The 27,855-nt window shown below is 37.3% G+C and overlaps 1 protein-coding gene across 1 annotated transcript in view; it reads right to left on the bottom strand.

Annotated features, from left to right (window-relative positions):
- The window catches only part of METAP2 (methionyl aminopeptidase 2), a 30,723-nt gene extending 3,428 nt beyond the window's left edge, over positions 1-27,295 (bottom strand). Inside the window, 8 exon segments of the mRNA NM_001040493.1 lie at positions 2,705-2,801; positions 3,046-3,140; positions 3,904-4,085; positions 4,802-4,963; positions 11,235-11,337; positions 14,843-14,908; positions 23,562-23,666; positions 27,080-27,295. Coding sequence (NP_001035583.1) covers positions 2,705-2,801; positions 3,046-3,140; positions 3,904-4,085; positions 4,802-4,963; positions 11,235-11,337; positions 14,843-14,908; positions 23,562-23,666; positions 27,080-27,230 — 961 coding nt within the window. The 5' untranslated portion in view covers positions 27,231-27,295.
- Positions 27,296-27,855: the final 560 nt, after the last annotated feature.

Genomic DNA, 27,855 nt, shown 5'->3' with positions numbered 1-27,855 from the left:
TCAGCAAGCATTACTATTCCCCAAGACCAAACAAACTGACCCCCTAGACCAACCAAAAACACATTTAAAAACATTTCTTAGCTATCCCAACCTAACACATATAACCAAGTTACACAGAAGAAGCAGGGCTCAAGGTATACAGGCTGTGGACAGTGGCAGGCTGATTCTGGAATCAACAGCTATCACGGTTATTTTCTAATTCTATAGTTTCCACTCCCTTGATGGCCTAGCCTGGTTCTGTTACGTGGTTTAGGGAAATTGCTTCTTAAAGTTCAGCCTGTAGTCCATTTCTTCATGTTCTAAATGTCATGATCTGTCTATACTCTTTCTGCTTAAATTAGTAAAAATGAATTCTGCTACCCTCAACTAAGAACCAGAGAAGGCAGTGGTAACCCACTCCAGTACTCTTGCCTGGAAAATCCCATGGATGGAGGAGCCTGGTAGGCTATGGTCCATGGGGTCGCTAAGAGTCAGAAAAGACTGAGCGACTTCACTTTCACTTTTCACTTTCATGCACTGGAGAAGGAAATGGCAACCCACTCCAGTGTTCTTGCCTGGAGAGTCCCAGTGATGGGGGAGCCTGGTGGGCTGCCATCTATGGGGTTGCACAGAGTCGGAGACAACTGAAGCAACTTAGCAGCAGCAGCAGCTAAGAACCCTGATCAATACAATAACTGACAAAAGAAAAAAAAAAAGCAGATGCTGAAAGAATAGAACCTAAAATGCTGCACCGGCTTAGTGGAAGAGGTAAGAATGTAGATATTAAAGATTTCAACATTTCACCCTGGAAACTGTTATGTGGTGACTAAACCTTAAGTCAAACTGTCACCTACTGTGCCTTGAAAGGCAGACCACATTCCAACCAAGGTTGTAGAATAAGGAGAAAATGGAAGGGAAAGATAATGTGAGAGAAACTTAAGTATTATTTGTTGCGGGACCAATCCCAAAACTGGGGGTGGGAAACAACAACTATTTTTTAAATACTAATAAATTCCAGGCATGTCGTAAGATTAACATTTCTCAAAAACAAAACAAAAAACATGGTATCATGAATACTATTACAGTCAAAGTTATAGATGTTATCTAAAGATGGTACTGATGAGCCTAACTGCAGAGCAGCAATGGAGACACAGACACAGAGAACACTTACGGACACAGCTGCAGGGGGGAGGAAGGAGAGGGTGAGATGGATGAAGAGAGTAACATGGAAACATATATTACCATATGTAAAACAGACAGCCAGTGGGAATTTGCTGTATGAGTCAGGGAACTCAAACCAGGGCTAGATAACAACCTAGAAGGGTAGGGTGAAGGGGGTAGGAGGGATGTTCAAGTAGGAGCGGAAATGGGTAAACCTATGGCTGATTCATGTTGATGTTTGGTAGAAACCAACACAATACTGTAAAGCAATTAATCCCTCAATTAAAAATAAATACATTAAAAAAATTTTTTAACCAAAAAATAAAAAGAAGTTATCTAAGCTCAAAGATAGACTTGCCTAACTCCAAAGCAAGTTTTCTTCATTAGCTCTTAACACCTCTCATCCATGTGTGAGAAGCCTTAAGAATTTTTCATGTGGGACCTCCCTGGTGGTGCAGTGGGTAAGAATCCTCCTGCCAATGCAAGGGACATGGGTTCTATCTCTGGGCCAGGAAGATTCCACATGCCATGGAGCAGTTAAGCCCGAGAGTCACAAATACTGAAGCCTGCACGCCTAGAGCCTGTGCTGCGTAACAAGAGAAGCCACCACAATGAGAAGCCAGTATACCGCAATAAAGCTTGCAGGCAGCAACGAAAACTCACTGCAACCAAAAAAAAACAAGTAAAAATTAATAAAAATTAAAAAAAAAGTTTTTTAAAGAATTTGTTATTTGTACAGATGTTCATAGGTTTAAGGATCTGCAAGAGAGCAACAAGGACAGGCACCATCAAGCCTTACAGGAAAGAAACACTGGGCGGTTGGGAGAGACACCCCAGTCCAAAAGTATCAGCAGGGGAATGCAAAGGACACTGAATGATATGAGTTTCCTGAGGGGCAAGGAGCATGAGAGTCTCCATGCTTCCTCAGACTACAAGGAAGAGTAGCGATTTGGTTAAAGGAAATGTAGGAAATATTCCACAGGGAAGTTCTTAAGAGACACAGAGAGCAATGAGCATAGATTAGGAAGGAGAATGGTGGCTGGAAAGTGGTTGGATAGACCCTGGGAAGTGGAGAAAGGCTAGACTGACAACACCAGAATGCACAATGACTCTGGGATTGTGTAGATTGGCAATGGCTGTGAAAGACTAGACAGCAAAGGGAATAAACATTAAAGGAAGGGATTAACACAAGGAATTAATTGGTCTCTAAATTTTGAATTCAACATAAAAATAGAGGGGAGGAGTCATCAATGGAAACGGCCTCTTACTTCTGCCTGAGCCTTGTAACTAGTCACAGAAAATCTAGCCTACGTCTGGTCACCCTGGGATAAATCCTCCCTTGTCTTAACAGCAACCAGAGTAGACTAACAGTTCCCAGCAACTAGCTACCACAGAACTCCTACCACGAACAGGCCATTTCCCTTGTTTCCCCTCTTTATATTCTCAATTTCCAAGAGAGAAAGATACAGCAGCTGACCCAAAGAAAGCACTCAACACCATCTTGCAAAATTATTTCTGCCAAATTAAGACATTTCAAAATAAGATGCATTTTTAGATAACATACCTTGATATGTCTTCCCATCTATTTCAACTTCATAGGATTCCATAACTTCTTGGATAGCCTCACCAACATCACAGAGACGAACATCAATTCCGGCACACTAAGAATAGAATCACATATACTCTGTTACTCAAGGTAGAGAATTTTACAGGAACTTTCTAATATCTTAAAATAAGGGACAATCAGAAATAACTTCACCTATAAAAGCCTTCCATACACTGTACTACAATAACTCACTTAAAACCCTAGGGGTGGTACACCAGTCTTACATAACCCGAAGTCCTTAAACAGGCTATAAAGTGCTCAAAATATATTAAATGAGATGGTGCTTACAGTTCACATACCTTTATTCCAGTGTTAGTGGCATCTTTGACAGCTTTTAATAATGTATCATATTTGGGATTAAAAGTGACAGTAAAAGCACAATCGATAATCCTACCTGAAAGAGAAAATTTGTGTTTAATTATCAGTTAGTCATATTACCTACTTTATAGCATCTACATTATTAATTAACCTTGCTAATTAACAGAAAAACAAAATGATGGGCTCTAATGAAAGCAGAACTTCAAGTCCCTAGACAGCATTCATAATCAATGTTTCAAAATGACAAAATTAATTCCAGGGTTACTTCAAGAAAGCACCAATTCAGTACTCACCAGGCAGTTATACAAAAATAAAAACAAATCAAACTGAGAAAGCCTGGAGAACTAAGTAGCACAAGTGGGCAGAGAAAATGTACAGGTCCATAGAACACTAACCACCAATCCAGCTTCTCCAGCTTAGGAAGACCTCAAGTGTTTAAATCTAAGCTTTGCTTTCTCACCTGTTAAGTGAAAGTAAAAGGTACTTACCTAACAAGGGTGTGTAGGAAAGAATTGAGAAAAACTAACAATTATGTACAAAGGTTGGTAAACTCAAAGGTTCTGAGTAAATGTTTACTGTTATTATATGAATAAAAAAGTTTGAAAGACCTGAATGAAGATGTAAGATTCTATTTTTCAATCCTTGCTATAATAGGTAACAAACCTAAATTACCCAACAGTTTTCACTGAATTCCATTAAGTAGTATGCTTTGACATAAATCTCAAAATCTGCCTCAACGTATTAATAACTCGACTGAAAAGTGAGACATCAAAAAGGGAAAATGTTCAAAGAGTTCAATATCTACAGCCCTACCCAAGGAATTATTTCTAAGAACTCACCACTTATATGTGTTCCAAAGTCTATCTTACAGATGTCATCATACTGTAATACTGTTGTGTCACCAGCATTGGGAGTATAATGGGCAGCACAGTTATTCAGAGAACACCCAGTAGGAAATGCCAGGCCTGCGTTTAATCCATTCTCTTTTATTAACTTTCGTGAACAGTCTTCCAACTTCTCACTAAAAAAAGAGAAAGGAACTTCTTTACTTTTACATTCTTACCCTTGATGTACCTTACAGCTCATCAAGTTCAGAAAGCTGACTGAAACTCTTACTTTCTGGGAGTGATCTGAGCACCTTCTGGATACAACTAAGTAACAGTTCTCCAACTAAATAACTACTATGAAAACAGTTCATCTCTAAAAAAATACAGAGAATTTAATCCACTAGAAAAACATGATCCACTTTCAACTTAATTTATCAGGAAATATGACTCCTGACTTAGACTAAAGGCTGATTACATTTTTCTCAATGTTGCAAGTTTTAAAAATTCTTAGATCAGAGAATTAAGTTGCCCTACAGCTAATTGTTTCTCAAGGGGAAAACTGGAGAAATAATCACTTTCTTCATTGCATTATAAAGGTTTTGTGTCCCAGGATTTTAATTTACCATCACTTGTTGGCTAGCAAAATAACAGGTTTTCAAACAGAAAATAAGAGCCAGGAATGTGTGCACTTGTACATATGAGAACACGAGTACAGAACAGGGTGGATGAGACACAAACACCCTCTACGGTTTCCTCAGTACATCAGCACTATAAGGATTACACAAGGTATTTCTAGAACCTTCACTTTAAGATCTTTGGCAAGGCAGTAATGAAAGACAAACATAAACTTGAAGAGTTAGAGCTAAAAAAACTTTTTTATCACATTCTTACAAAAACATATTCCTTTTACCAGATTTCTATCATTGTCATCCCAGGCTTGATCCAGCTCATAACATATTTTCTAACTTGTCGATGTGCTTCTGCAGCTTCTCGAAAATCATTCCAAATCTCTTCACTAGCTTGATCTAATGCTTTCTTTTCTTCACTTGTAGTTCTCCAAGCAGCTGTTCGCCTTTATAGTATGCATAGTATAGCATTAGTTATTTAAGAAACAGCAAAATAAGCATAATAGCTGAGCGATAAAATACACTAAGATATTCCAGGCAAAAAATTACATACTCAGATTTTTATTAAAAGTCAGCAAAGTTTCTGAAATACAAGTACCCACACAGTTACAACCAAGCCAAATCAAGTTAAACCTTCTGTAAGACTCTTAGAAAAAAAGTCATTCTTTCACTCCAGGTATTATGAATTTTAAAGGTGAACCAAATATTAGCATTTAACTTCACCAACAGGGCATGCACTAAACCCAAAGACTTGACTTGGCAATCTGCATATACCTTCCTCAAAACATAAATTATATGCTTTTGTAGGATTTTTCTAACTTTATACATACATAAAACATCTTCCTCGAAGGAGATGGCTCATATTCTAAAACTGCTAGGGTAACTGATTTTTATATTCAGTATTTGGGAATGAAGAGATCTACTGACTCCCTTTTTAAGTAGTACATTTCAAAAACAGTAACTTTTCAAATAAAAGTCTTTTGTTTTTATAGTTTTCACAGATTCTTAACCAATACTGAATACAGAATTCACAAGTCAGTGATCACTGAAGTAAACATTATACTTAGTATAAGAGTGATGCCTTCAAGACATAATTTTTATTTGCCTCAAAGTTAGTGGTCAGCAAACTACAGCCTGCAGGCAAATCCAGCCTGGCACCTATTTTGTAAATAAAACCGTTCTGTGACACAGCTATGCCCATTTATTTACATATCATCCATAGCTACTTTCATGCTCAACAGCAATGAATTAATACTCAAGACCTAAAATATTTTCAATCTGAGTCTCTGTAAGAGCTTACCCAACTGCTTTAAACTGCCGCCCGCTAAAATAGTGACTCAAAATGCTTTGAGTTTTTTTATGTGTCAACATCAAGTTCACTATGATTACTTCCTATTGCAGCAGCAGCTACCTGTGCCAACATCTACTACCTCTGATTTGCTACACAGGCCCAAAGGAGCTGTCCTATGTGAAACCTGGAGTATTTAAGAATCACCGAGGCTTCTTTAGCTGTTTACTGTTTGGAAATACATTTTGGATCTATGTACTGATATTTTCAGAAAACTGAAATATTACAGTACCACCAGTTTAAGGTCAGTTTTAAACCCATTACATACTTAATCAGTCTAGCCTTTTCTCTCCCACAAGTCCAAATCTCTTCCCTGAAAACCAGGAACCCAAATGTTCTAAGAATAAATCATTCTTAGGCACAAGAGTACTGGCTTTATTTTCAGATAATTCTGGCACATACAGCTACAGCCATACCTGGCAGCAAAGGCTGAAGCATCTTTTGCTTCAAAAGCCAAAGATTTTAAGGAAAGCAAAAGTATGAGCTACTATTTACTCTACAGTGGTAAGACAAAAGGCTACATCCACAGGGAACTGATGGATATCATGTATTCAGGGCAATGAAAACAGAATTGGTCATTATGAATTCCCAATTTCTTCTCAATCCAACTGTTAAGATTCTTCAAAGTGATTTCTTACAGGTTAAAACATAAGTTTAATTAAATTTCAAAAGATATTTGACATTTTACAATTAGAACATGATACAATAAGATCCCCAATATGGAAGTCAACAGATCTCGAGACTATCTTACACTTCTGAAAGGCTGCATGGCTGACTCTTGAAGCAGTGGATTCTTCACAAGATTATGTAATGTTCTGCATTGTTAGTAAAGAACTATTGATCAAAAACTGAATTTAAATAAACTATTTTGCTAAGTCTTGAGTTCAAGATGAAAGTCATTAGAGATATCAGAGAACCTACTGTCAGGGTCTATAATTTTAATTCAAGGTCCAAGTGAAAGAGAAAATATGAAGGAGTCTCCCTTTTCTTAAATTTGATTTTTTGACATTCAGTTTACTTAACAAAAACTTATAAATAAAATTAAAATATCATTCTAAGTCATAACAAATATTTTAGAAAGGAATTAATTAAACTGACAGATGACATATGCTTTTTCACAAAATTATGTCTGCAAAACAAAACTATCAAAACAGTTGCTTGCAAGACAATCTTTACAGGAAATGTTTATAGAATATGTAAATTCTTCACACCTCTTTGATTTCGGAGTCTTATTTTTTCATTTTTATTAGTGGATTGTTAAAAGCAGAAAAAATAGAAGATCAAAAGACACAAAGGTATCTGAAAGGCTCCTCTATCCATGGGATCCTCCACGCAAGAATACTGGAGTGGGTTGCCATTCCCTTCTCCAGGGGATCTTCCTGACCCAGGGACTGAACTCAGGTCTCCCGCATTGCAGACAGATTCTTTACCATCTGAGCCACTATTTGCATTTTAAGGTACTACATGCCACATTTACCAAAACCATTTAAAAATGCGTATCTTAAAAAAACACATGTCGTTAGCCCAGAAAAAATTAAGCACTCATGCTGAGATCAACTCCTTCCTGTGAAAAGTGGTATTTAATGAGAAAAAGAGGAAATTCCCTGGTAGGCCAGTGTTTAGAACTCTCCGCTCTCCACTGCCAAGGGCCTGGGTTCATTCCCTGGTCAGGGAACTAAGATTCCACAAGCCATACAGCTTGGCAGGAAAAAAAAAAAAAAAGCGTGTTTACACTGCCTATGAGAAGAGAGTACAGTTGGTTCCTAACTATAGTTAGTAAAGGAAAATTCTTCTTCAGAATAATGTCAACAAATAAGTGTAGAAAGAATGTCAGAATTAGACATTCACCATTCTGAAGTCCTCATAAAATAACTGACAAAGCAAGGATCATCAACAGATATTAAAATAATTAAGATTGTTTAAAAAAAAAGAATATTCTAACAGTACCCTACAGATTACTTAGAAACTGCAAAAAGAATTTTAAATAAGAAACAGCTGGCTATAACCACATTAACCAAGTGATCAAATAAGGTAAAACTCATAGCAGACAGTAAACTGATTTTAATTCACAGGCAGATTTATGAAAATTTTTATTTTCTTTTTTGCTTATCTATATTTCCTAATTGTACGACAATGAATATGTATTGCTTGGATAATTAACAAATGTCCCAAAAAACTGCCTACTGAATTTAGAAATATAAATCAAGAATTTCAAATAATTCTTTGTTCCATTTCTAGTGATCCAGAATGAGAAAAATCAGATTCCATTAACATACGAAGATGTTCACAGTAATTTTTCTAGTGGTTGGTTTCAAAAAATTTTAATAACACAGAAAATGCACATAAAATGTTAAAAAAAATTTAAGAGCAACAACCATCCTGGTAAAAACTGATTTCCAAAATCATGAATTTCTACATGTAAGGAAGATGTTCCTAAGGAATGAGATGTTTACATTCTCAAAGTAACTTCCCTAAAATTACCAATTACAAGAGGGAAAAGAATAATGATACACCAAAAGAAACTGAATAATATCTTACCTAAGTGAAAGAAACTGACATCAGGAGCCTGAATATGTGACAACCATGAAAAGGACACAATATCTACTTAATGTAGTAACCCACCCAAAAATGTACAACTCTCAAATACTTCAGAAAAATGGTACATGTATTACTCCAAGAGATATTATAATATAGAATACCTTCCTGTATTATTTGAAAAACAGAAGCTACTTTACTTACACAATGTTTAATTTGCATCAGAAAATGACAGCAAAAAAGAAAGGGTAGTTTCTAAGATATACAAAATTTCAATTTTTTCCTTGTATTAAACATTACTTCCAGTTTCCTATTAACAGTGTATTAACAAGTACAGGAAATCAATGGCTTTCTTGTCCTTCAGCAATTAGAAAACAGAAATGGAATTAAAAATATCCCGTTCATATCAGTAACAGAATAAAACCTTTACAAACAAATATAACAAAAAAAGAGGATGTACGTTAAAAAAAAAAAAATCAGAATGGGTTGGAAAATATATAATGACATTGGATACTATAATACAACTGTCAATTTTCTGAAACAAATACATAATTATGATGGGATTCCAGTAAGAAGGGCATTTTTCTGTGCATATGTGTGTTAAAACTAAAAATATGACCAAAAGTACCTAAGAAAACTATAAGAATTATGTTTGGTTGGGCTGTATGGCAGAGAAGCACATTCACTCATCAAATTATCAAAATAAATAGTATAGAAATAGACAAAGAGATGAGTGGAACAGAATAAATAATACAGAAATTGGTTCCATTATGCAAGAGAATAGAGTTCCATTACATGAGAGTAGTAGACGGCAAAAGTGCTCATTCAATTAAATAGAACGAAACTACTAAACAAACAACTCTAACACAACTGACTACCCGTTTAAAACAAAATAAAATTAGCACTCCCGACCTTAGACAAAAAAGTCCAGACCAATTCAAGATGTAATAAAACAAAAAAAATAGTTTTGAGAAAATAAGAGACTGCTAAGAACACAAAAGTACAAAATATGAATATATACTGTTATTTAAAATCTTTAAATTTCCGTAAGAGCAAAAGAATAAAACCAATAATCAAAAGAGGCTCAAAATCACTAGCAATGTGGGAATCATAAAATACTAATATATTAATTTGGCAATTCCACTCCTGAAGAGCTATCACGTAATAAAACTGCCAGTATATATGGAGATATATATGTGTCTATCCAAACACATATATGTATATATACATATATATGCATAAGTATATGCACATGCCTTATTGCAAATGGTTTATAATGGCAAAAAAAAAAAAAAAACCTGGAGGCAAAGTGAATGCTCAACAATTAAAATGGTGGAATAAAGCACTGTATGATCACACCACAGAATATTATGCAGCCATTCAAAAGAATAACAGAACTTAATAATCAATATTTTGATTGACTTGGAGGGACTTCCAAGATGCAGCCCTGATGAGAAAAGCACAGAGGAGAAAAAAGTGTACCTACAATTCTACTTTTGTACACCAAATAATGACCAAAACACTCTCCTTACACAAGTAGAGAGAGATATACACATACATGAACATAGAAAAACATGGAAGGCTACCTGCTAGGTGGTTACATGGGTCTGGAAGAAAGGGAAGGAAGAGGAAACAAGCAAGCAAAAAAAATAAAAAATAAAAAAGATTATATTAAAAAATAAGTGTGATCACATTGTATGCAACATGAAAATTTAGGTAATTAATACAAAACTCCATGTTTATGACATTCTAAAATGCTTAAGATAGGGCCAGTAACTGATGTATTCAAATTCAAAGAAAAAATGCCCATGCCATAAAACATAACATCATGTTCCTTTCTAACTTTAAAGAAAAACAATGATGTCTTTATATAGGTCAAGGAAACAATGGGACAGTAGAAGCTTTCTTAACCAACTATTGCAACCACTGGATTAACCAATGCTCCTGATTATCCCTATAAATTATATGGACCAATGCCCACTATATTCTGAGTATTAGTGACTGGGTTTCTATTCTGAATAACAGTAGCTAACACTTACTTAATGCTTACTATATGTCTATCACTCTACTAAATAAATACACTAAATATTATTCCTCTCAACAACGCTATGAAGTGCCCATGTTATGGATTAGGATATGAAAGCACAACATGATAAATTACTTGCCCAAGTCACAAAGCTAATAAGTGTTAGAACTGGGATTCAAATGTAGATAGTTTGGTCCCAGCATCCAGACTCTTAACTAGTCTGCTAACCAGAAAAAATTTACTCTTTCAGAACACTTCCAAAAATCAAGTGATCTGTGCCCAAACCAGTATAAATCATCTGTACTTGTTACTGCAATGACACAATTTAATTATACATTACTAAAAAGAATTGTTTCTATGAAAACTAAATTGACTACTCAGAGAAGTTTTCAAAAAATACTTCTGTCAAATGGAAATGATTTCAGAAAAAAGATGTAAAGATACAGCCATCAGTCCTCAGATTACTTAATTTTTGCTGTCCACAGAAACTCAAAATGAAATGGACTCAGTGCATTATGGATATAGCTCACAGGAAAAAAAAAAGTGGAGTCCAATGCAATCTACACTTAAGGATCAACAATGATGAAAAACCAATGCTTGTTTTAAGTTAACTCTTATCAGTAACGATTAACCAACTACTGGTCCCAATCATTTTGGATAAGAGGGCTTCTACTGTATTTTCTCTGAAACAAATTCCTAAGTTTTTTTATTTAGGTAGTAGAGCAAAGTTCCAAGAAAAATTAAATCTGCTTTATTGCTAAGCTACAATTTTTGAAGGTCATACTGGAAGTTATTTTGTGATCCTTACCCATCTTGTGTGGGTGGGTATTCGCATTCTTGTCCTTTGGGAAATACACCATTAGGATACAGGTCACATATTGGAACTGAGGGAGGGTCTGTTTGAACTTTTGCTGTGAGATACAAATAAAGCATTAACTTCTGTAGTTAAAAACAAAATTAAGCAGTTATCATTACAGTTTTTCTCAGTTCCTAATTGGTATTACATGTCCTGACTAAGGAACCTCCTTGTTATCACTTTTACAGTCAAAAACAGAAGATATTTCACCACAGTGGCCACCTTCTCTTATTTACAGTTATTTGGGAATAAAAATATTCAACTCCTCATAATTCCATTATGTATTTAAACAGTATATGCTTTGGCACAAAGAACACTTCTAATGTTTTTGTCTTCATTTACTATACTGGAAATGGAATAGCATACAGAAGAAGCCTTCACAAATAAAAATCAAAGAAGCGACAAGAAAATAAGAAAGAAATCCTACAGCAATAAAATAAAATATAAAGCCATTATGTATTAATAAAACAGGTAAAAAAATTCTTAGAAGGGTATATTACATATAAAAGTTAAAGAATATACATTCTCAGTGCTAAAAGACTTTAGGAACCACATACAAATTTCCAAATACTTGGAAAGTTTCAGTACTTAGCATATTTTTTAAGGATACGTTATTTCCCAAACTATATTCTAAGACACCACTGTTTCAAAATGCTTTTTAAAAAATGTTTAGAGATGTGTCTTCTAAAAGTCTGCATAAGACCTAGTTATATACTTCTTACTCTATGAAGAACAATGCTGTATCCAAGGAATGTCAGGAAGTTAAGTGATTTATACAATAATACATGGCTTTCAATGTATACCTGCAGCATTTACCAACTACCAAGTTGAAGTGTGTGGTTATCTTTTGATTATAACCTGACTTATGTTACAGGTTTTTAATCTGAAATTTTAACACATATTTTATGACAATTGAGCCAAATCATTTATCTACAGAACCACTTTTTGGTTCCTTCTTTTAATGGAATACTCAGTATTTCACAAACACTATTTTCCTCTTTTTGAGTAATGTTTAGAATTGTTCTATGGGCAAGTAAACTTGGGAAACACCATTTTAGGTTCCTCCTAAGAGGGAACATTTAGAATTTTGAAATAAAAATGACCTTAGATGTCACCTAATTAAGCTTCACATTCAAATCCAGGAATCCTCTAACATCCCTGACAGATGGTACTACATGCCTGACAATGAAGGCAGTCATTATCTCCCCAGCTAAAATCCATTCATTCTGGGAGAACTGTAGCTGCTATAAAGTAATATCCCCATTACTTTCATCTGTTAGCTCTACTTTACTCTTCTTTTCTACTGCTTCCTTCCTCTCTATGACGAGAAGGCACTTTAAGGGATACGGTTCTTAACACTTGCACTCATACTCACCAGCCTTCTCAGTGTTTAATCTGGTACTAGATTTTACTTCTACTAATAGTTCAAATAAGGTATAATCAGTATAAGACTACACTTGATTCTAAAAATCCTGCTGCTACTGAAAGGTCTGGATTCCTAGCATTTTCCTTCACATTGTACAAGCATCCAAAATCCTTAGGATCCTAACTAACACCTTATACTAATTTTATATATGTCTATTTAAATTTCAGATTGTTAATAATTCAGTTTCCTTTTGAAATCTTGTTTTTTTGTCAATCAAAGGATTATCTCATAATCCTGAAATTTATTTCATCTACAAATCTAATAAAGATGCCTTTTATATTGTCCACAAATTACTAAGACAAGATAAAGGACTCAAAGAGATCATCAGAGAAAAAGCAAAGAATTTGTAATCAAAATAAATTGAAGCCTAACCTTTACCACTTATTAGCTGTGACTTGGACAAATGGCTAAATGTGCTAAGCCTCAGATTCCTCATCTACAAAACGAAGGACTAGATGAAATCTTGGATAACCTTTGAAAATTATAATCTACTATGTCCAAGTTATTATCTAAAACTATGAACAATTTTAAGTATCTGTACTGCACTTAATTATTAACTATCACTTACAAATTCTCTCACTTTATAGATGAGGAACATGAAGGCAGTAAACTGCTCCTGATTATATTATTTGGATTATTTCAGAAGTGATTTATGACACAAACAAGACATATTCAAAGCAAATTAGAAAGCAACAAATCAAAACACAGAGAGAACCTAAAATAGAACCTGAAATAAGGCCAATACAAAACTAGCTTTGGCCCTAAATCCTCTAGCAGTCAATAAAAAACAAAAAGGGGCGGGGGGGTTTAGATTATTTGCATAGTTCATATTTCTGCAACAAAACACATTAACTACTCAGGAAAAGCACAATTATTCTTGATACTAAGATCAGACAAAGAGAGGTCTTTCAAGAGTGCTCATAAAGAAATATAACAAACAGCAAGTTCAACAACCTCCTTAGAGGAGGCACAATAAGCGCTGATGGTATCATACTAAAATGCCCTCAGTGGAAGAGTCTACCAAGGGCAAATACAAAGCAGCCTCTAACACTCCTCCCTGCTTATCTACCTTCATTAGGAAGCAATTTTAGAGTATCTGGAGAAATTGATCTCTCTCAAGCCATTTTCAGGTAACATTATGTCTTAAAAGCACTCTATGAACAATTTTTGAATGGAAGGAATATGACATTATAATTCCTAGAGATTCCTAGAAAGCAAGTAACCTATGCTCATTAAATACAGATTATGCTAGAGGCAGAAATGATATCCTGAGTAGAAGGATCTAACCAGAATAGATTCCTGACAAGAAAGAAAGCAATCCCATCTACCCCTGAAATGTATCAGGGAAATATCTAGCAGAGCTGACAGCTTTAAAAAAATAATAATTTGAGTATTTTCAACACAGAGATAAAAATGAAAGTCAAACCCTCAATATTCTCATTCATAAAATTTTATCCTGAAGATTTAGCCAGACAATCAATGGTCCCTGATGCCAAAGGGCATCCAAGATTAGAACTCATTCTGATTCCCAACCCAATCTTTGTTCCCCAATACCACACAGTCACCCTTTATTCTCCCTAAGAGTTTCAGGTCCCTTAAGATGTTTGGCTGTATTATTTATAGAAACAAAATACAAGTAGGATTATATTTTAAGTGAATCTGAAATAGCACAATACAAATATTACTAATAAAAATTCACCATATTCACAAATTTTAAATAATGGGATTCCTCATTAAATATGTCAAGAATCTCTTTAATATCAAACTGGTAGGTGAACTGCAAACTGTTTATTCTATTACCACATGGTGGCATTATTTAAGTCATCACTGACAAAATTATCTGAATTATTCAAATTTTAAATTATAAAGTTTTTTATGAATTCATCCCTAACTTGCAGTAAAATGCAACAAACTTATTATTAATATCCTTTGACTAAATAACAACTGAATAAAATAAAATAATAAGACTGCAAAAACTACTTGCCAAATACTAGTAAGTTTCACTAAATTCTATTAGGCCATCATTTATTTCCCTAACATACCAGGATCCTAAGCAACCTCTAACCTACTCTTCAAGCCTGCTGATTAATAACCACTTGTAATTTGGCAAGTAGAATCAACTAAAGACACTAACGTCCTCTCTTCTTCTTCTTCTTTTTCTTCTTCTTTCCAGTTGCTCCATCTCCGTCACCATCTCCATCTAAGAGAAGACATGTCAAATTCATTTAAATCTCATAAGCAGAGCGACAAAACAAGCACACAAGTACATAGAGTGCATCTTAAATAGCGTATGACAAAGTTGATCCAATACTCTTAGAATTTTGTATATTGTTAGCTTCAAGTATCAGAATTTGACTTGTGCAATCAAAGGCACTAATAAACTTTACTTTGATTTATTCTAAATACAAGAATTGTTGAATAAGATACTTTAAGAATAAACAATGTATTAAATAACATTTTTTTAAAGCTAAGAAAAGTAACTAGTGTTACTTAAATACTAGTATAATAATGACTATATGACTTCATCTGAAAGGATACTAGTCTCAAGTTGATGTATGCTTTGCAGTTAAACACTTGTATTTCACAACCTCATGTGACTCTCAAAACAATCTTGAACAAGAAATGTTTAAGGGACATGCCCAAGATAATCCTAATAGGTAAATAGTAGAATTGGACCAAGAATATCACTTGATTCCTAATCCAGTGAGAGGTAATTGGGGTCTCGTATTTTAAAATACCTTTTCCTACCTAGTTGTTATCAAAGAGTTCTCTTTATGCATCAAATTGTATACAAAAAAAAAAATCTTACTTTTCCTAGGTTCATAGTTCTCAGATTCTCAAAAGAACCTGATGACCAAAACTGAGAACTATTTCCAAAAACAGTTGGCAAAAGACTATCCAAAACAGACACAATCTGCTTGTCAGTTTTTATGACAACTTTCTATGCAACCCAATGCCCATAAACTCAGAGAAAAAAATAAAGAATATAATTATGACCAAGATTAAATAGGGGGTTAAAGTATTTTAAATAAAGGTATCAAAAACAGACCTAAGTGTTTGAATTTCTAAAAATGCTGCTCAATACATTTTAACAACCATTTCTAAAGTATGCTATTCTACCCACAAATAACATAACTATGAAAAAGGGATGAATGGGACACTGTTCCCGATAATTAGAAGTTGATAGTTTAATAGTATGCCTAGCATATAGTATTTTTTTAAATGTTTCACCTAGTGGTAGTAACTCCTGGCTGTATTAATAACATTAATAATTTTAGTAAAATCCACGCTCACCAAAAAATGTCAAATGAGTGCTTACATTTTCTGTTCAAAGTGCTCCCTTTTAACTGCTAGACTGATACAAGCCATAAAAGAAATCTTACCACACTAACTACATATTCTAATTATCACTCAATCACTGATTTATACTGACCTCTACTTGTCTGTGAGCTCCTTAAGGATTAGACACCATTAAGCACAGTGCCAAGCATGTGATAAATATTCAATCTATTCAAAATGAGCATTTAGTTTATCCTGCTTATATTTATTTTCACCCAATTGAGAAATAGGAAACAGCAGCTTAGCAAGGAGGGAGGTAACATAATCTAAGGCCTTAATGGGCTGAGTGATAGGAAACTACAACTGTTTGACAATTTTTGACCAACAAAATTACATTTCTTATATTCAATCTTATAATAGCAACAGAAACACAGTAGAGAAAACAAATACTACTGATTTACTCATTAGTGGTTTCTCAAGTCAAAGCTTTAACAAAAACAACACTAAAAATTTTGGAAAACACAACTTTCAACATCCTCGTGTGTCATATAATCTAATTCGCATATTGTACTTCACAGTTTTAACAGCAGCCTTCTTCATTCATCCAATAAATGTTTGCTAAGTTCTTCAGTGACAGGCAGCAGAGACAGAACAGTAAATATGACAGTCTTTGTTCTGGACAAATATTCAACATAGCACACTGCAATTTACCTTAGACAGAACCTGAAACACATGCTTCATGATGTGTAACGAGTTTTAAACACATTCAAAATCCTACCAGTGCTGTGACCTTGAGCAAGTTAATTAGCCTCCACCACCATGGTATCTTCATCTTTAAAATGGGTAAGATGAAGCTCCTCCTCAGATACTTGATCATCCTTCTAAGGTTAATTATTTTATCCAACGTCCAAGGTTGCTATTCAGCACAGAAAAATGGCCACTTGTGCTAGAATGATGGATCTAAATTTTAATACCATATGCTCATGCTTTCGCCTATCATACCATGCTACAATTTATATTTTTACATGTCTGTCTTTCAGAGCATCTCAGGATACTCTAAATAGACAGAGACCGTTCTTTTCTGCATTAGCACTATGCCCAAACCAATACTTGATATGACAACTGGACATCTATATGCCAAAAAAAAAAACCCACAAAAACTCAATCCTTACAACTTGCACTACATATAAAAATTAATTCTAAATGGACATAGACCAAAGCATATAAAACATTTATTATATATATAAAGCAGTTCTTCCTTTTAACATTTATGACACAAATAAAACTTACTGAAAAGAAGACAAGAGAAAAATCTTCATGACTTTAAAGACATCAATTATTTAACTTTTGGACAGGACACAAAAAATATGACCCAAAAAGGAAAAAAGCTGATAAACTGGACTTCATCAAAATTAAAATCTTTTCTGCTACAAACAATACAAGCATGTGGGAAAAGAGCTATAAAATATGTTTAACCTCATAAGAAACTTACCAAGCTGTTTTGCTTGATGAAGAACTGATGAAGAACTTGCACAAAGAACTACTTACACCTCAGTAAGACAACAAATACCCCAAATGAAAAATAGACAAATGGTATTGAACATACGCTTCAAAGATAAATGAAAGACAAATAAAGATATGAAAAGATGACATACCACTATACACCTACTGGGCTCAAATTAAATAGTACCAGCGCTTATGAGGATACAAAGGGACCAGAACTTTCAAACACTCCTGACAGGAATGCAAAACAGCTTGATAAGTTTCTTGTGAGGTTCAACATACACTTACCACATTACCAGCAACTATACTCTTAGGTATTTACTCAGAAGAAACGAAAACATAAGCCTACACATATGCAAATGATCACAGTAACTTTATCCATAAGAGACAAAATCTGGAAACAATCCAAATAGTCATTAACTAGTAAATGGACAAACAAATTTGGAATATTCCTGAGCAATAAAAAGTAATGAACTACTGATACATATGCAACTGGATAACTCTCAAAAATATTATGCTAAGTGAAACAAGCCAAACACCAAAACAGCTGCATACTATAAAAATTCCATTCATACAGTATTGTAGAAAAAACTATAGGAACAGAAAATATATCAAACGTTACCAAAAGAAAATATACCAAAAGTTACCAGGAGTCAGCAAATAGAGCAAGAGAACTGAGTACAAAAGGGCAAAGGGAACATTTTTTGTGGGCATGAAATGTTAAATGGATACAGTCTATATGTTGGGTGTGGTGCTCAGTTGTGTCAGACTATTTGAGACCCCACAGACTGTAGCCTGCCAGGCTTCTCTCTCCAGGGAGTTTCCCAGCCAAGAATACTGGAGCGGATCTTCCTCACCCAGGGATCAAACCCTAGTCTCCTGCACTGCAGGCAGATTCTTTATCGTCTGAGCCACCAGGGTTAGCACATCACCAAACACCCACAGGATTAACTTTCCACATCAATACCCCCATTTGCAAATAAACAAATCTAAAATTAAACTCAGCGTAACCTTTTTGGCCTGTAGCACCCCCTTCTAATTTTTTATCCAAATTTCCCTCTTTACCTCACTATTTCAATCAACGGTACCAACATCCTGTCACCCAAATTCGAAACCTAGACCCTATAGTCTGCTAGTTTGTCCTCTCTTGTCTCCAGATTTTGTTGCTGTTTAGTCATTAAGTTGTGTCGATTCTTTCATGACCCCATGGAAAGCCCTCTATCCAGACTGAAAGCCTCTAAATCCTCTGAATTTTGCTTCCTCGATCACTGTTCCAGTGGACCCTTCCTTTCCATTCTCATTACCACATGCCTGAGGCTACTGTCAACTGGCCGCCAAAATGATCTCCATGCCTCTATTTCCTCGTTTCTAACAACCCTGCTTGTACATGAAGACTATATTATCTTTCCATAACATTTTTCTTTTAAGAATGCTCAAACTCATAGAAAGAGAGATCAGATTTGAGGTTACCAGAGACGGGGTGGGCAGATGAAGGTGGTCAAAAAGTACAACTTCCAGTTAGGAGATAAATTACTACAAGGGCTTCCCTGGTGGCTCAGACAGTAAAGAACTTGCCTGCAATGCGGGGGACCCAGGTTTGATCCCTGGGTCAGGAAGATCCCTGGAGAAGGGAATGGCAACCAATTCCAGTATTCCTGCCTGGAGAATTCCATGGACAGAGAGCCTGGCAGGCTCTGTGGGGTTGCAAAGAGTCAGACACAACTGAGTGAATCTCTGTCTTTGAGAGATGTTAAGGTACATGATTAACATAATTGATATTGCTTTATGTTATATATGAAAATTCTTAAAATAGTAAATCCTAAGAGTTCTCACAAGAAAAAAAATTTTTTTCTTTTATTTTGTATCTATATGAGGGATATTCACAAAGCTTACATGGTAATCATTTTACGATGTACATAAGTCAAATCATTGTGCTGTATACCTTAAACATACACAGAACTGTATGCCAATTATAAACTGGGAGGAAAAAAGAATAAAGGAACTGCTCAAAGACTCCCTCAATGAATCACCTCATAATGAGGCCAGTATGCACTGTTTACTATACTTTAAATACTTTCTCAGCATTGTCCTGCCCCAAAATGGTCCTGTTTGCTTGGCTTTTATTTAAGTTCCATTCCTTCAAAGGAGCTTTCCTTCAGCATTCAGCTCACAATTCCACCTCCAAATTTCAGTAACTTTTACTGCACGCACCAGTATACCTTACCAGCTCTATGTTTTGTCCTCCACAATGATTAATTTTCCTTAAGAACAAAGATACTGAACCATTAGCTTTCCATCCACTCAGAGACTTCTCACAACAGTTAAACAGTATTGGCTGATCCTCATCATCAAAATGAATTAGGAATATGATGAACCAAACTGGAGAAAAATACTAATATTCCTAAAATCTTCTTTAATACATTAAAGATTTCCATTCTGAAAAGCAAAGTTTCCTCCTTCAATGTCTAGAGATTCACATAACTCTGTAGAAGTGCGATGAAACAAGCATTATCTTCAAAGCAGCTGATACTCTACACATAGTGAGTCAAGAGCAACCTGGAATTTACAATTACTGTTGTTAAGAGTTCAAAATATGTTCATAATCTGAAGTATAAACCAAGGCAGAATGAACAAGAGGTCTACTTAAAGAAAACAAAAATCTAACTATTTTCCTTTTCATTGAGTCTGAAACCAAGCAGGACTCTGTGGGACAGATCCTGCCTCTTGGTGGTAAAAGAGCTTTAAACTCTTGGGCTTTCCCTGAGTTCCAAAGAACAAATTTAATTAGAGACATGAGAAAAATCCAGAAACAAAGGAAAACAGTCCAACAACACAAAATCATAACAGTTTAGCCATGCAGAGTAAAGGACCTTTAGTTTCTCCTCAAGGGCTATAGATAATACCGAGCCACATTCTTGAGTCGGTTTGCAGATACTAAACCCCCTACCAGGCAGAAAAGTTAGCTGTATGTTGACCACCAGACTGTAGGCTGACTCCAGATAAGTTGAAACCAGAAAACTGATAACTGAGATTCCCAAAAAGTCACCCTGATAGTGCACAACCACCCGATCAGAAGATGTCCACCAGCTGATCAGACACATGGCAACCCTCACCCCTAATGCTGCCTTTAAAAATCCTTTCCTAAAAGCCTTGTTTTAGAAGTTCCAAAGAATAGCAAGGAAAAAAAGAAAACCTTAAGAGAACAATGAAAAGGAAAACAATAGAATGGGAAAGACTAGCGATCTCTTCAAGAAAATTAGATACCAAGGGAACATTTCATGCAAAGATGGGCTCAATAAAGGACAGAAATGGTATGGACCTAACAGAAGCAGAAGATATTAAGAACAGGTGGGAAGAATACACAGAAGAATTGCACAAAAAGATCTTAATGACCCAGATAACCACAATGCTGTCACCACTCACCTAGACCCATACATCCTGGAGTGTAAAGTCAAGTGGGCCTTAGGAAGCATCACTACGAACAAAGCTAGTGGAGGTGATGGAATTCCAGCTGAGCTATTTCAAATCCTAAATGATGCTGTGAAAGTGCTGCATTCAATATGCCAGCAAATTTGGAAAACTCAGCAGTGGCCACAGGACTGGAAATGGTCAGTTTTCATTTCAATCCCAAAGAAGGACAATGCCAAAAAGTGTTCAAACTACAATACAATTACACTCATTTCACATGCTAGTGAAGTAATGTTCAAAATCCTTCAAGCTAGGCTTCAGCAGTATGTGAACCGAGAACTTCTAGATGTACAAGCTGGATTAGAAAATGCAGAGGAACCAGAGATCAAATTGCCAACATCCGGTGGATCATAGAAAAGGCATAGGAATTCCAGAAAAACATGTACCTCTGCTTCACTGACTACACTAAAGCCTTTGACTGTGTAGATCACAACAAACTGGGAAAATTCTTTAAGAGGGGAATACCTGACCACCTTACCTGCCTCCTGAGAAACCTGTATGCTGGTCAAGAAGCAACAGTTAGAAACGGACATGCAACAACAAACTGGTTCCAAATTGGGAAAGGAGAACGTCAAGGCTGTATACTGTCACCCTGCTTATTTAACTTATATGCAAAGTACATCATGTGAAATGCCAGGCTGGATGAAGCACAGACTGGAATCAAGACTGCCGGGAGAAATATCAATATCCTCAGCTACACAGATGACACTACTCTAATGGCAGAAAATGAAGAGGAACTAAAAAGCTTCTTGATGAAGGTGAAAGAAGAGAGTGAAAAAGCTGGCTTAAAACTCAGCATTCAAAAAATCAACATCATGGCATCCAGTCCCATCACTTCATGGCAAATAGATGGGGGAAAAAATGGCAACAGTGACAGACTTTATTTTCTTGGGCTCCAAAATCACTGCAGATGGTGACTGCAGCCATGAAATTAAAAGATGCTTGCTCCTTAGAAAAGCAAAAACACCATTTTGCCGACAAAGGTCTGTACAGTCAAAGTTATGGTTTTTCCAATAGTCATGCACAGCCATAAAGAAGGCTGTGTGCCAAAGAATTGATGCTTTCAAATTGTGGTTCTGGAGAAGACTCTTGAGGGTCCCATGAACAGAAAGGAAATCAAACCAGTCAATCCTAAAGGAAATCATTCCTGATTATTATACTGGAAGGATTGATGCTGAAACTGAAGCTTCAATACTTTGGCCACCTGATGGGAAGAGCCGACTTACTGGAAAAGACCCTGATGCTGGGAAAGACTGAGGTAGGAGGGGAAGGGGGTTACGGAGGATGAGATGGTTGGATGGCATCACTGACTCAATAACATGAGTTTGAGCAAATGCCAAGACATAGTAAAGGAAAGGGAAGCCTGGAGTGCCGCAAGCCACGTGGTTGCAAGGAGGCAGACATGATTGAGTGACTGAACAACAAAAAGCCTTCAGGGCTTTTGAGCATGAGATGCCCATTCTCCCTGCTTGGTATTTTGCAATTAAGCACTGTACTTTTCTTTGCTAAAACCCAGTGTCCATGTTCAGTATCAATTCTTGGCATTTTTTTTTTTTTACTAAATTTGACCATAATCTCCTTGAAGGCTTACAGAACTTATCTTCCTAAAGGAAGTACAACTGCTTTGCATTATCCTAATACAAGAAGAGTACAGCAGGTATTTGTTGCTAAAGATTGGAAGGCATAAGCCCTAGCTGGCAGTGCTTGAGGAAGAAGAGCTCACAGCAGTATATAATTAAGAATGGGAAGCCCCATCTCCTCTTCTGCCTAAAGAGGCTACAGAATAATAGTTCTCCCAACTAATCACTCCCTCCACTGTCTTATTGATAGCATCAACCCCTACAATTCCAAGAAATGTTGTCTTTATAGAAACCTTTGGCAAAAGCTCCAAAATATAAGGATTTGGGGCCAGTGAATTCATAGTAGGATTTAGAAGCACTCCAACGTGCTCCTTTGAAAATAAATAAAAGTACCTTTGATAGAGTACAAGGAACAGACTTGGAATCAGGAAGATCCCCTGGAGGAGGGCATGGCAACTCACTCCAGTATTCTTGCCTGGAGAACCCTATGGACAGAGGAGACTGGCAAATTACGGTCCATATGGTCACAGAGAGTCAGACATGATTGAAGTGACTTAACATGCACAGGTGCTAGATTTGAAACTGACTTTATTTACACATACTAGCTGTGTCAGATTGGGCAAATCACATAACTGTCATTTCCTGTTTGCTAGGTTCTTGTGAGGGTAAAATAAAAATGGACGGAAGTATCCTAAGATAGTGCCTAGTACATATTAGTTGTTCAATAAAAGTAAGATCAACATTCATTCAATTTTATCTTATTAATACTCATCTACTATTCGGCTTTCTGCCAAATATGTTTTAAAAAGCTGAGATCTGTGTTACTTCAGCATTCAACATATCCAACTTTTTAAAGAGTTATTAATAAATACCTTTTTGTTTTTACCTGTGACATTGAGGCTTTAACATGAATTAAGTAAAATATCACAGAATATTGGATTATATTGACAAATAAGCAGCTTTGGTTAAAGAATGTCATATTTTCTTGCCCGCCTAACCATAAAATTAAAATTAACAATTTACCTTCATCATCATCATCTTTTTCTTTCTCTTCCAATGCTTGTCTTTCCAATTGTCTTGTCACCTCATCAACTGAGGCTCCTGCTTCTTTATCAGGTTCCTGTTGCCCTGTTGATCAAATGTAACAACTAAATCAAATCTGACAAATGTATCTTCCCACTACAATATGTTCTAAGGATCCTAAAAAACACATAACTCTTCCTGACAAGGCTCAGGAAACAAAAACAGAAACATTGTAAGGAGAATCAGTTCAGTTCAGTCACTCAGTCCTGTCCCACTCTTTGCGGCCCCATGAATTGCAGCACGCTAGGCCTCCCTGTCCATCACCAACTCCTGGAGTTCACTGAGACTCACGTCCATCGAGTCAGTGATGCCATCCAGCCATCTCATCCTCTGTCGGCCCCTTCTCCTCCTGCCCCCAATCCCTCCCAGCATCAGAGTCTTTTCCAATGAGTCAACTCTTCACATGAAGTGGCCAAAGTACTGAAGTTTCAGCTTTAGCATCATTCCTTCCAAAGAAATCCCAGGGCTGATCTCCTTCAGAATGGACTGGTTGGATCTCCTTGCAGTCCAAGGGACTCTCAAGAGTCTTCTCCAACACCACAGTAAGGAGAATAGAATTTATGTGATGACAGAAAAATCTTCCATATCTAAGTGGTACTGCCCATTTAAAAGACACTCATTTAGGCATTCTCTGCTAGGAGCTAAATGGTTAGTTGGTCCCTACCCTTAAGTAGCTTAACTTTCTAAAGTATTTAACAATTAATCTACAGCAAATACTTTATTAACCAAGCAGGAACTTAAGATGGGCAATAAATGCTGAAGGCCTTAGTAAGAAGATGTCTGTTGGAAATCCTGGAAGTTTCAGGGGTTCAGATAGAAAGAACCTGTCAAGCCGAGCAGGGTAAAATCAAAATATATAGGAAAAGTTATTCCATTACTAAAAAACAAAATTTCCCAACAGCTAAACACAAGACCAGGCCCTGCTCTAGAAGGGATTACAATCTAGCTGTGTTCCTGATGTTCAAGCTGGTTTTAGAAAAGGCAGAGGAACTAGAGATCAAATTGCCAACATCCGCTGAATCATGGAAAAAGCAAGAGAGTTCCAGAAAAACATCTATTTTTGCTTTATTGACCATGCCAAAGCCTTTGCCTGTGTGGATCACAATAAACTGTGGAAAATTCTGAAAGAGATGGCAATACCAGACCACCTGACCTGCCTCTTGAGAAATTTGTATGCAGATCAGGAAGCAACAGTTAGAACTGGACATAGAACAACAGACTGGTTCCAAATAGGAAAAGGAGTTTGTCAAGGAGGTATATTGTCACTCTGTTTATTTAACTTCTATGCAGAGTACATCATGAGAAACGCTGGACTGGAAGAAACACAAGCTGGAATCAAGATTGCCGGGAGAAATATCAATAACCTCAGATATGCAGATGACACCACCCTTATGGCAGAAAGTGAAGAGGAACTCAATAGCCTCTTGATGAAAGTGAAAGTGGAGAGTGAAAAAGTTGGCTTAAAGCTCAGCATTCAGAAAACGAAGATCATGGAATCCGGTCCCACCACTTCATGGGAAATAGATGGGGAAACAGTGGAAACAGTGTCAGACTTTATTTTTCTGGGCTGCAAAATCACTACAGATGGTGACTGCAGCCATGAAATTAAAAGACGCTTACTCCTTGGAAGGAAAGTTATGACCAACCTAGACAGCATATTGAAAAGCAGAGACATTACTTTGCCAACAAAGATCCGGCTAGTCAAGGCTATGGTTTTTCCTGTGGTCACGTATGGATGTGAGAGCTGGACTGTGAAGAAGGCTGAGCACCGAAGAATTGGTGCTTTTGAACTGTGGTGTTGGAGAAGACTCTTGAGAGTCCCTTGGACTGTAAGGAGATCCAACCAGTCCATTCTGAAGGAGATCAGCCCTGGGATTTCTTTGGAAGGAATGATGCTAAAGCTGAAACTTCAGTACTTTGGCCACCTCATGTGAAGAGTTGACTCATTGGAAAAGACTCTGATGCTGGGAGGGATTGGGGGCAGGAGGAGAAGGGGCCGACAGAGGATGAGATGGCTGGATGGCATCACGGACTCGATGGGTGTGAGTCTGAGTGAACTCCGGGAGTTGGTGCTAGACAGGGAGGCCTAGCGTGCTGCGATTCATGGGTCGAAAAGAGTTGGACACGACTGAGCGACTGATCTGATCTGATCTGATAGGAGTAATATGTAAAAAGAGGTAGTATTACCAAGTAGTACATAATGAGGTGACATGCTAGCTACCGTAGAGAATTCATACTGAAATACACAACTGTTAAAAACATATTAGGGTCGGTCTGCTAAACAACTTAAAAGACAAACTGAAGAGTTTGGTTTTCATCTGAAAGCCAGAACAGCCACCAGAGTATGTCCTGAAATTAAATTTTGCTTTGAAAGTGTCCCAGCACCTACAACTCTCCTTCTTCAACTCTCAAATAATCAAAATTTCAGAAAGATACAGGTTAACCCTCTTCAACCTCTCTCAATTCCACTTCATCACTTCTGGCCTCTCCATTTTTCTCTCATTCTTTTTGCGGCTGACTTTAACAGTACAAATAATTTTCCTAAAACGAAGGCCTTGATGCATCAAAAACAATGACTTCTCATATTCAAATATTTAAGTTTCTAACTTATAATCTAACTGTAAACTTTCAGCTGTTTTCTTTGCCTTACCAGTAGATTTAGAGTAGCTTCATTCGGACTCAAGAATATTCTACCCAGACTGCCTACAAGTGGCATCATAATTCAGGCCTAAAAGCCCCAAAGCTTGATGATACTGTAGGATTAGGCGGTGAGGATTCGCACCGCAGCCACACATCCTGCTATTACTACAAGAGCACATTCTCAGACACACACACGCCAAAAGTGCAGCGCGCCACAAAATCACACACACCCACACCTACCCACCCAAACAGTGACAAGAGCGCGTGGGCATTCTCTCACACACACACCCCAAACTCATACACACACCCAACCCCAAAGTGCAGCGCGCCACAAAAATCCCTCCGTAAACTAGGATGATAGGGGCTGGTGCGGTCCAGGCACTAAGACTTGCCCACTTCACCCCCACTCTCGACGAAAAGATGTCCCACGTCTCTCCAGCACAGAGGCGGCAGTGTGGTCAGAACCAGATTTTCAAGGAGGAGGCCAACCCGCAAGGTGGAAGGGCTGGGCCCCGTGCATGGCTTCAAGTCCGTCGCATCGTCTGCGTGGGAGCGAAGTTCCGGCAATTTAGAAGCTCTGCCCCAGCAACCGCACAGAAACCGTGGCACCCTCTTCTCCGCCATCCCACGCCCAGAAGACGCCTGGAAGAAGTCACCTCTTCCCGGGACTGGGAATCTGTAGCTCTCCCGGGACACACGTTCAGTCCTAGGAACCAGTCCAGGGTGCTCAGTCCCCGGGCCCTGTCACCAACGCCAAGCCCGAGTCGAGCGGTTCGGCCATCCCGGCGGAGACTAGGAAAACATAAAACTCCCCTTACCTGTGGCAGCCCCTTTACTCTTCTTCTTCTTCCGTTTTTTTTTCTTGGCCGCTTCCTCAGCCGTAGAGGCAGCTCCCTCCTCTCTTTCGTCTGGATCCAGGTCGCCATTCAGGTGGCTCCCGCAGGACGCTGCCTCCTCCACACCCGCCATGTTGCCCGAGAGAGCGCGAGGCACTGAAACAGAAGAGCGAGGGCCCGCTCCTTCTTCACCCACCTACACCAGCGACGCCGGAAGTTGCTCTCTATGGTAGAGGCGCGGGGAATGCTGGGACTACGGAGGACTCGACTGTAAGGGCAACCCGCGGGGAGGGGCCGGGCTCACCGCAAGCCGGCGCAAGCGGCAAGGAGACGCGGAACACCTGGCGAAACCAGACTTTTCCCTCTTCCCTCGCTTCGGGCAAACTTGCCTGCTTAGTGTCAGGTTGAAAGCCCGCGCCTGACTTGTGGACAGATATTCCTCCCGCGGGAGAGAGGCCCCTCGACTGAAACCGAAAACTTTTAGATTCGTGGTTTTATACTGCGCACCAGTCTTTTTTATAACTCGAAAGGACTGCGTTTTTATTCACTATTACAGCTCACGGCGAGGCTGTCCAGGTTGTTAAGAAGATGTACCTACAAAGGCCCTGACTGAAGCAGTCAGAGATAAGAAGACGTTTATTCACAGAGAAGCTAAAGGAAGACAGCGTCTCAAGGAGGGAGTGACTAACTGCGTTGAGTGCTGCTAAGAAGTAAGATCGTGAAAAACATCAGATGTATATAGTAGCGTGGTAGCCACT

The sequence above is a fragment of the Bos taurus genome, chromosome 5 (assembly GCF_002263795.3).
Source record: "Bos taurus isolate L1 Dominette 01449 registration number 42190680 breed Hereford chromosome 5, ARS-UCD2.0, whole genome shotgun sequence".
Lineage (NCBI taxonomy): Eukaryota > Metazoa > Chordata > Mammalia > Artiodactyla > Bovidae > Bos > Bos taurus.
Note: the sequence above shows the minus strand (reverse complement) of the source record. Positions and strands in the feature narration are given on the sequence as shown.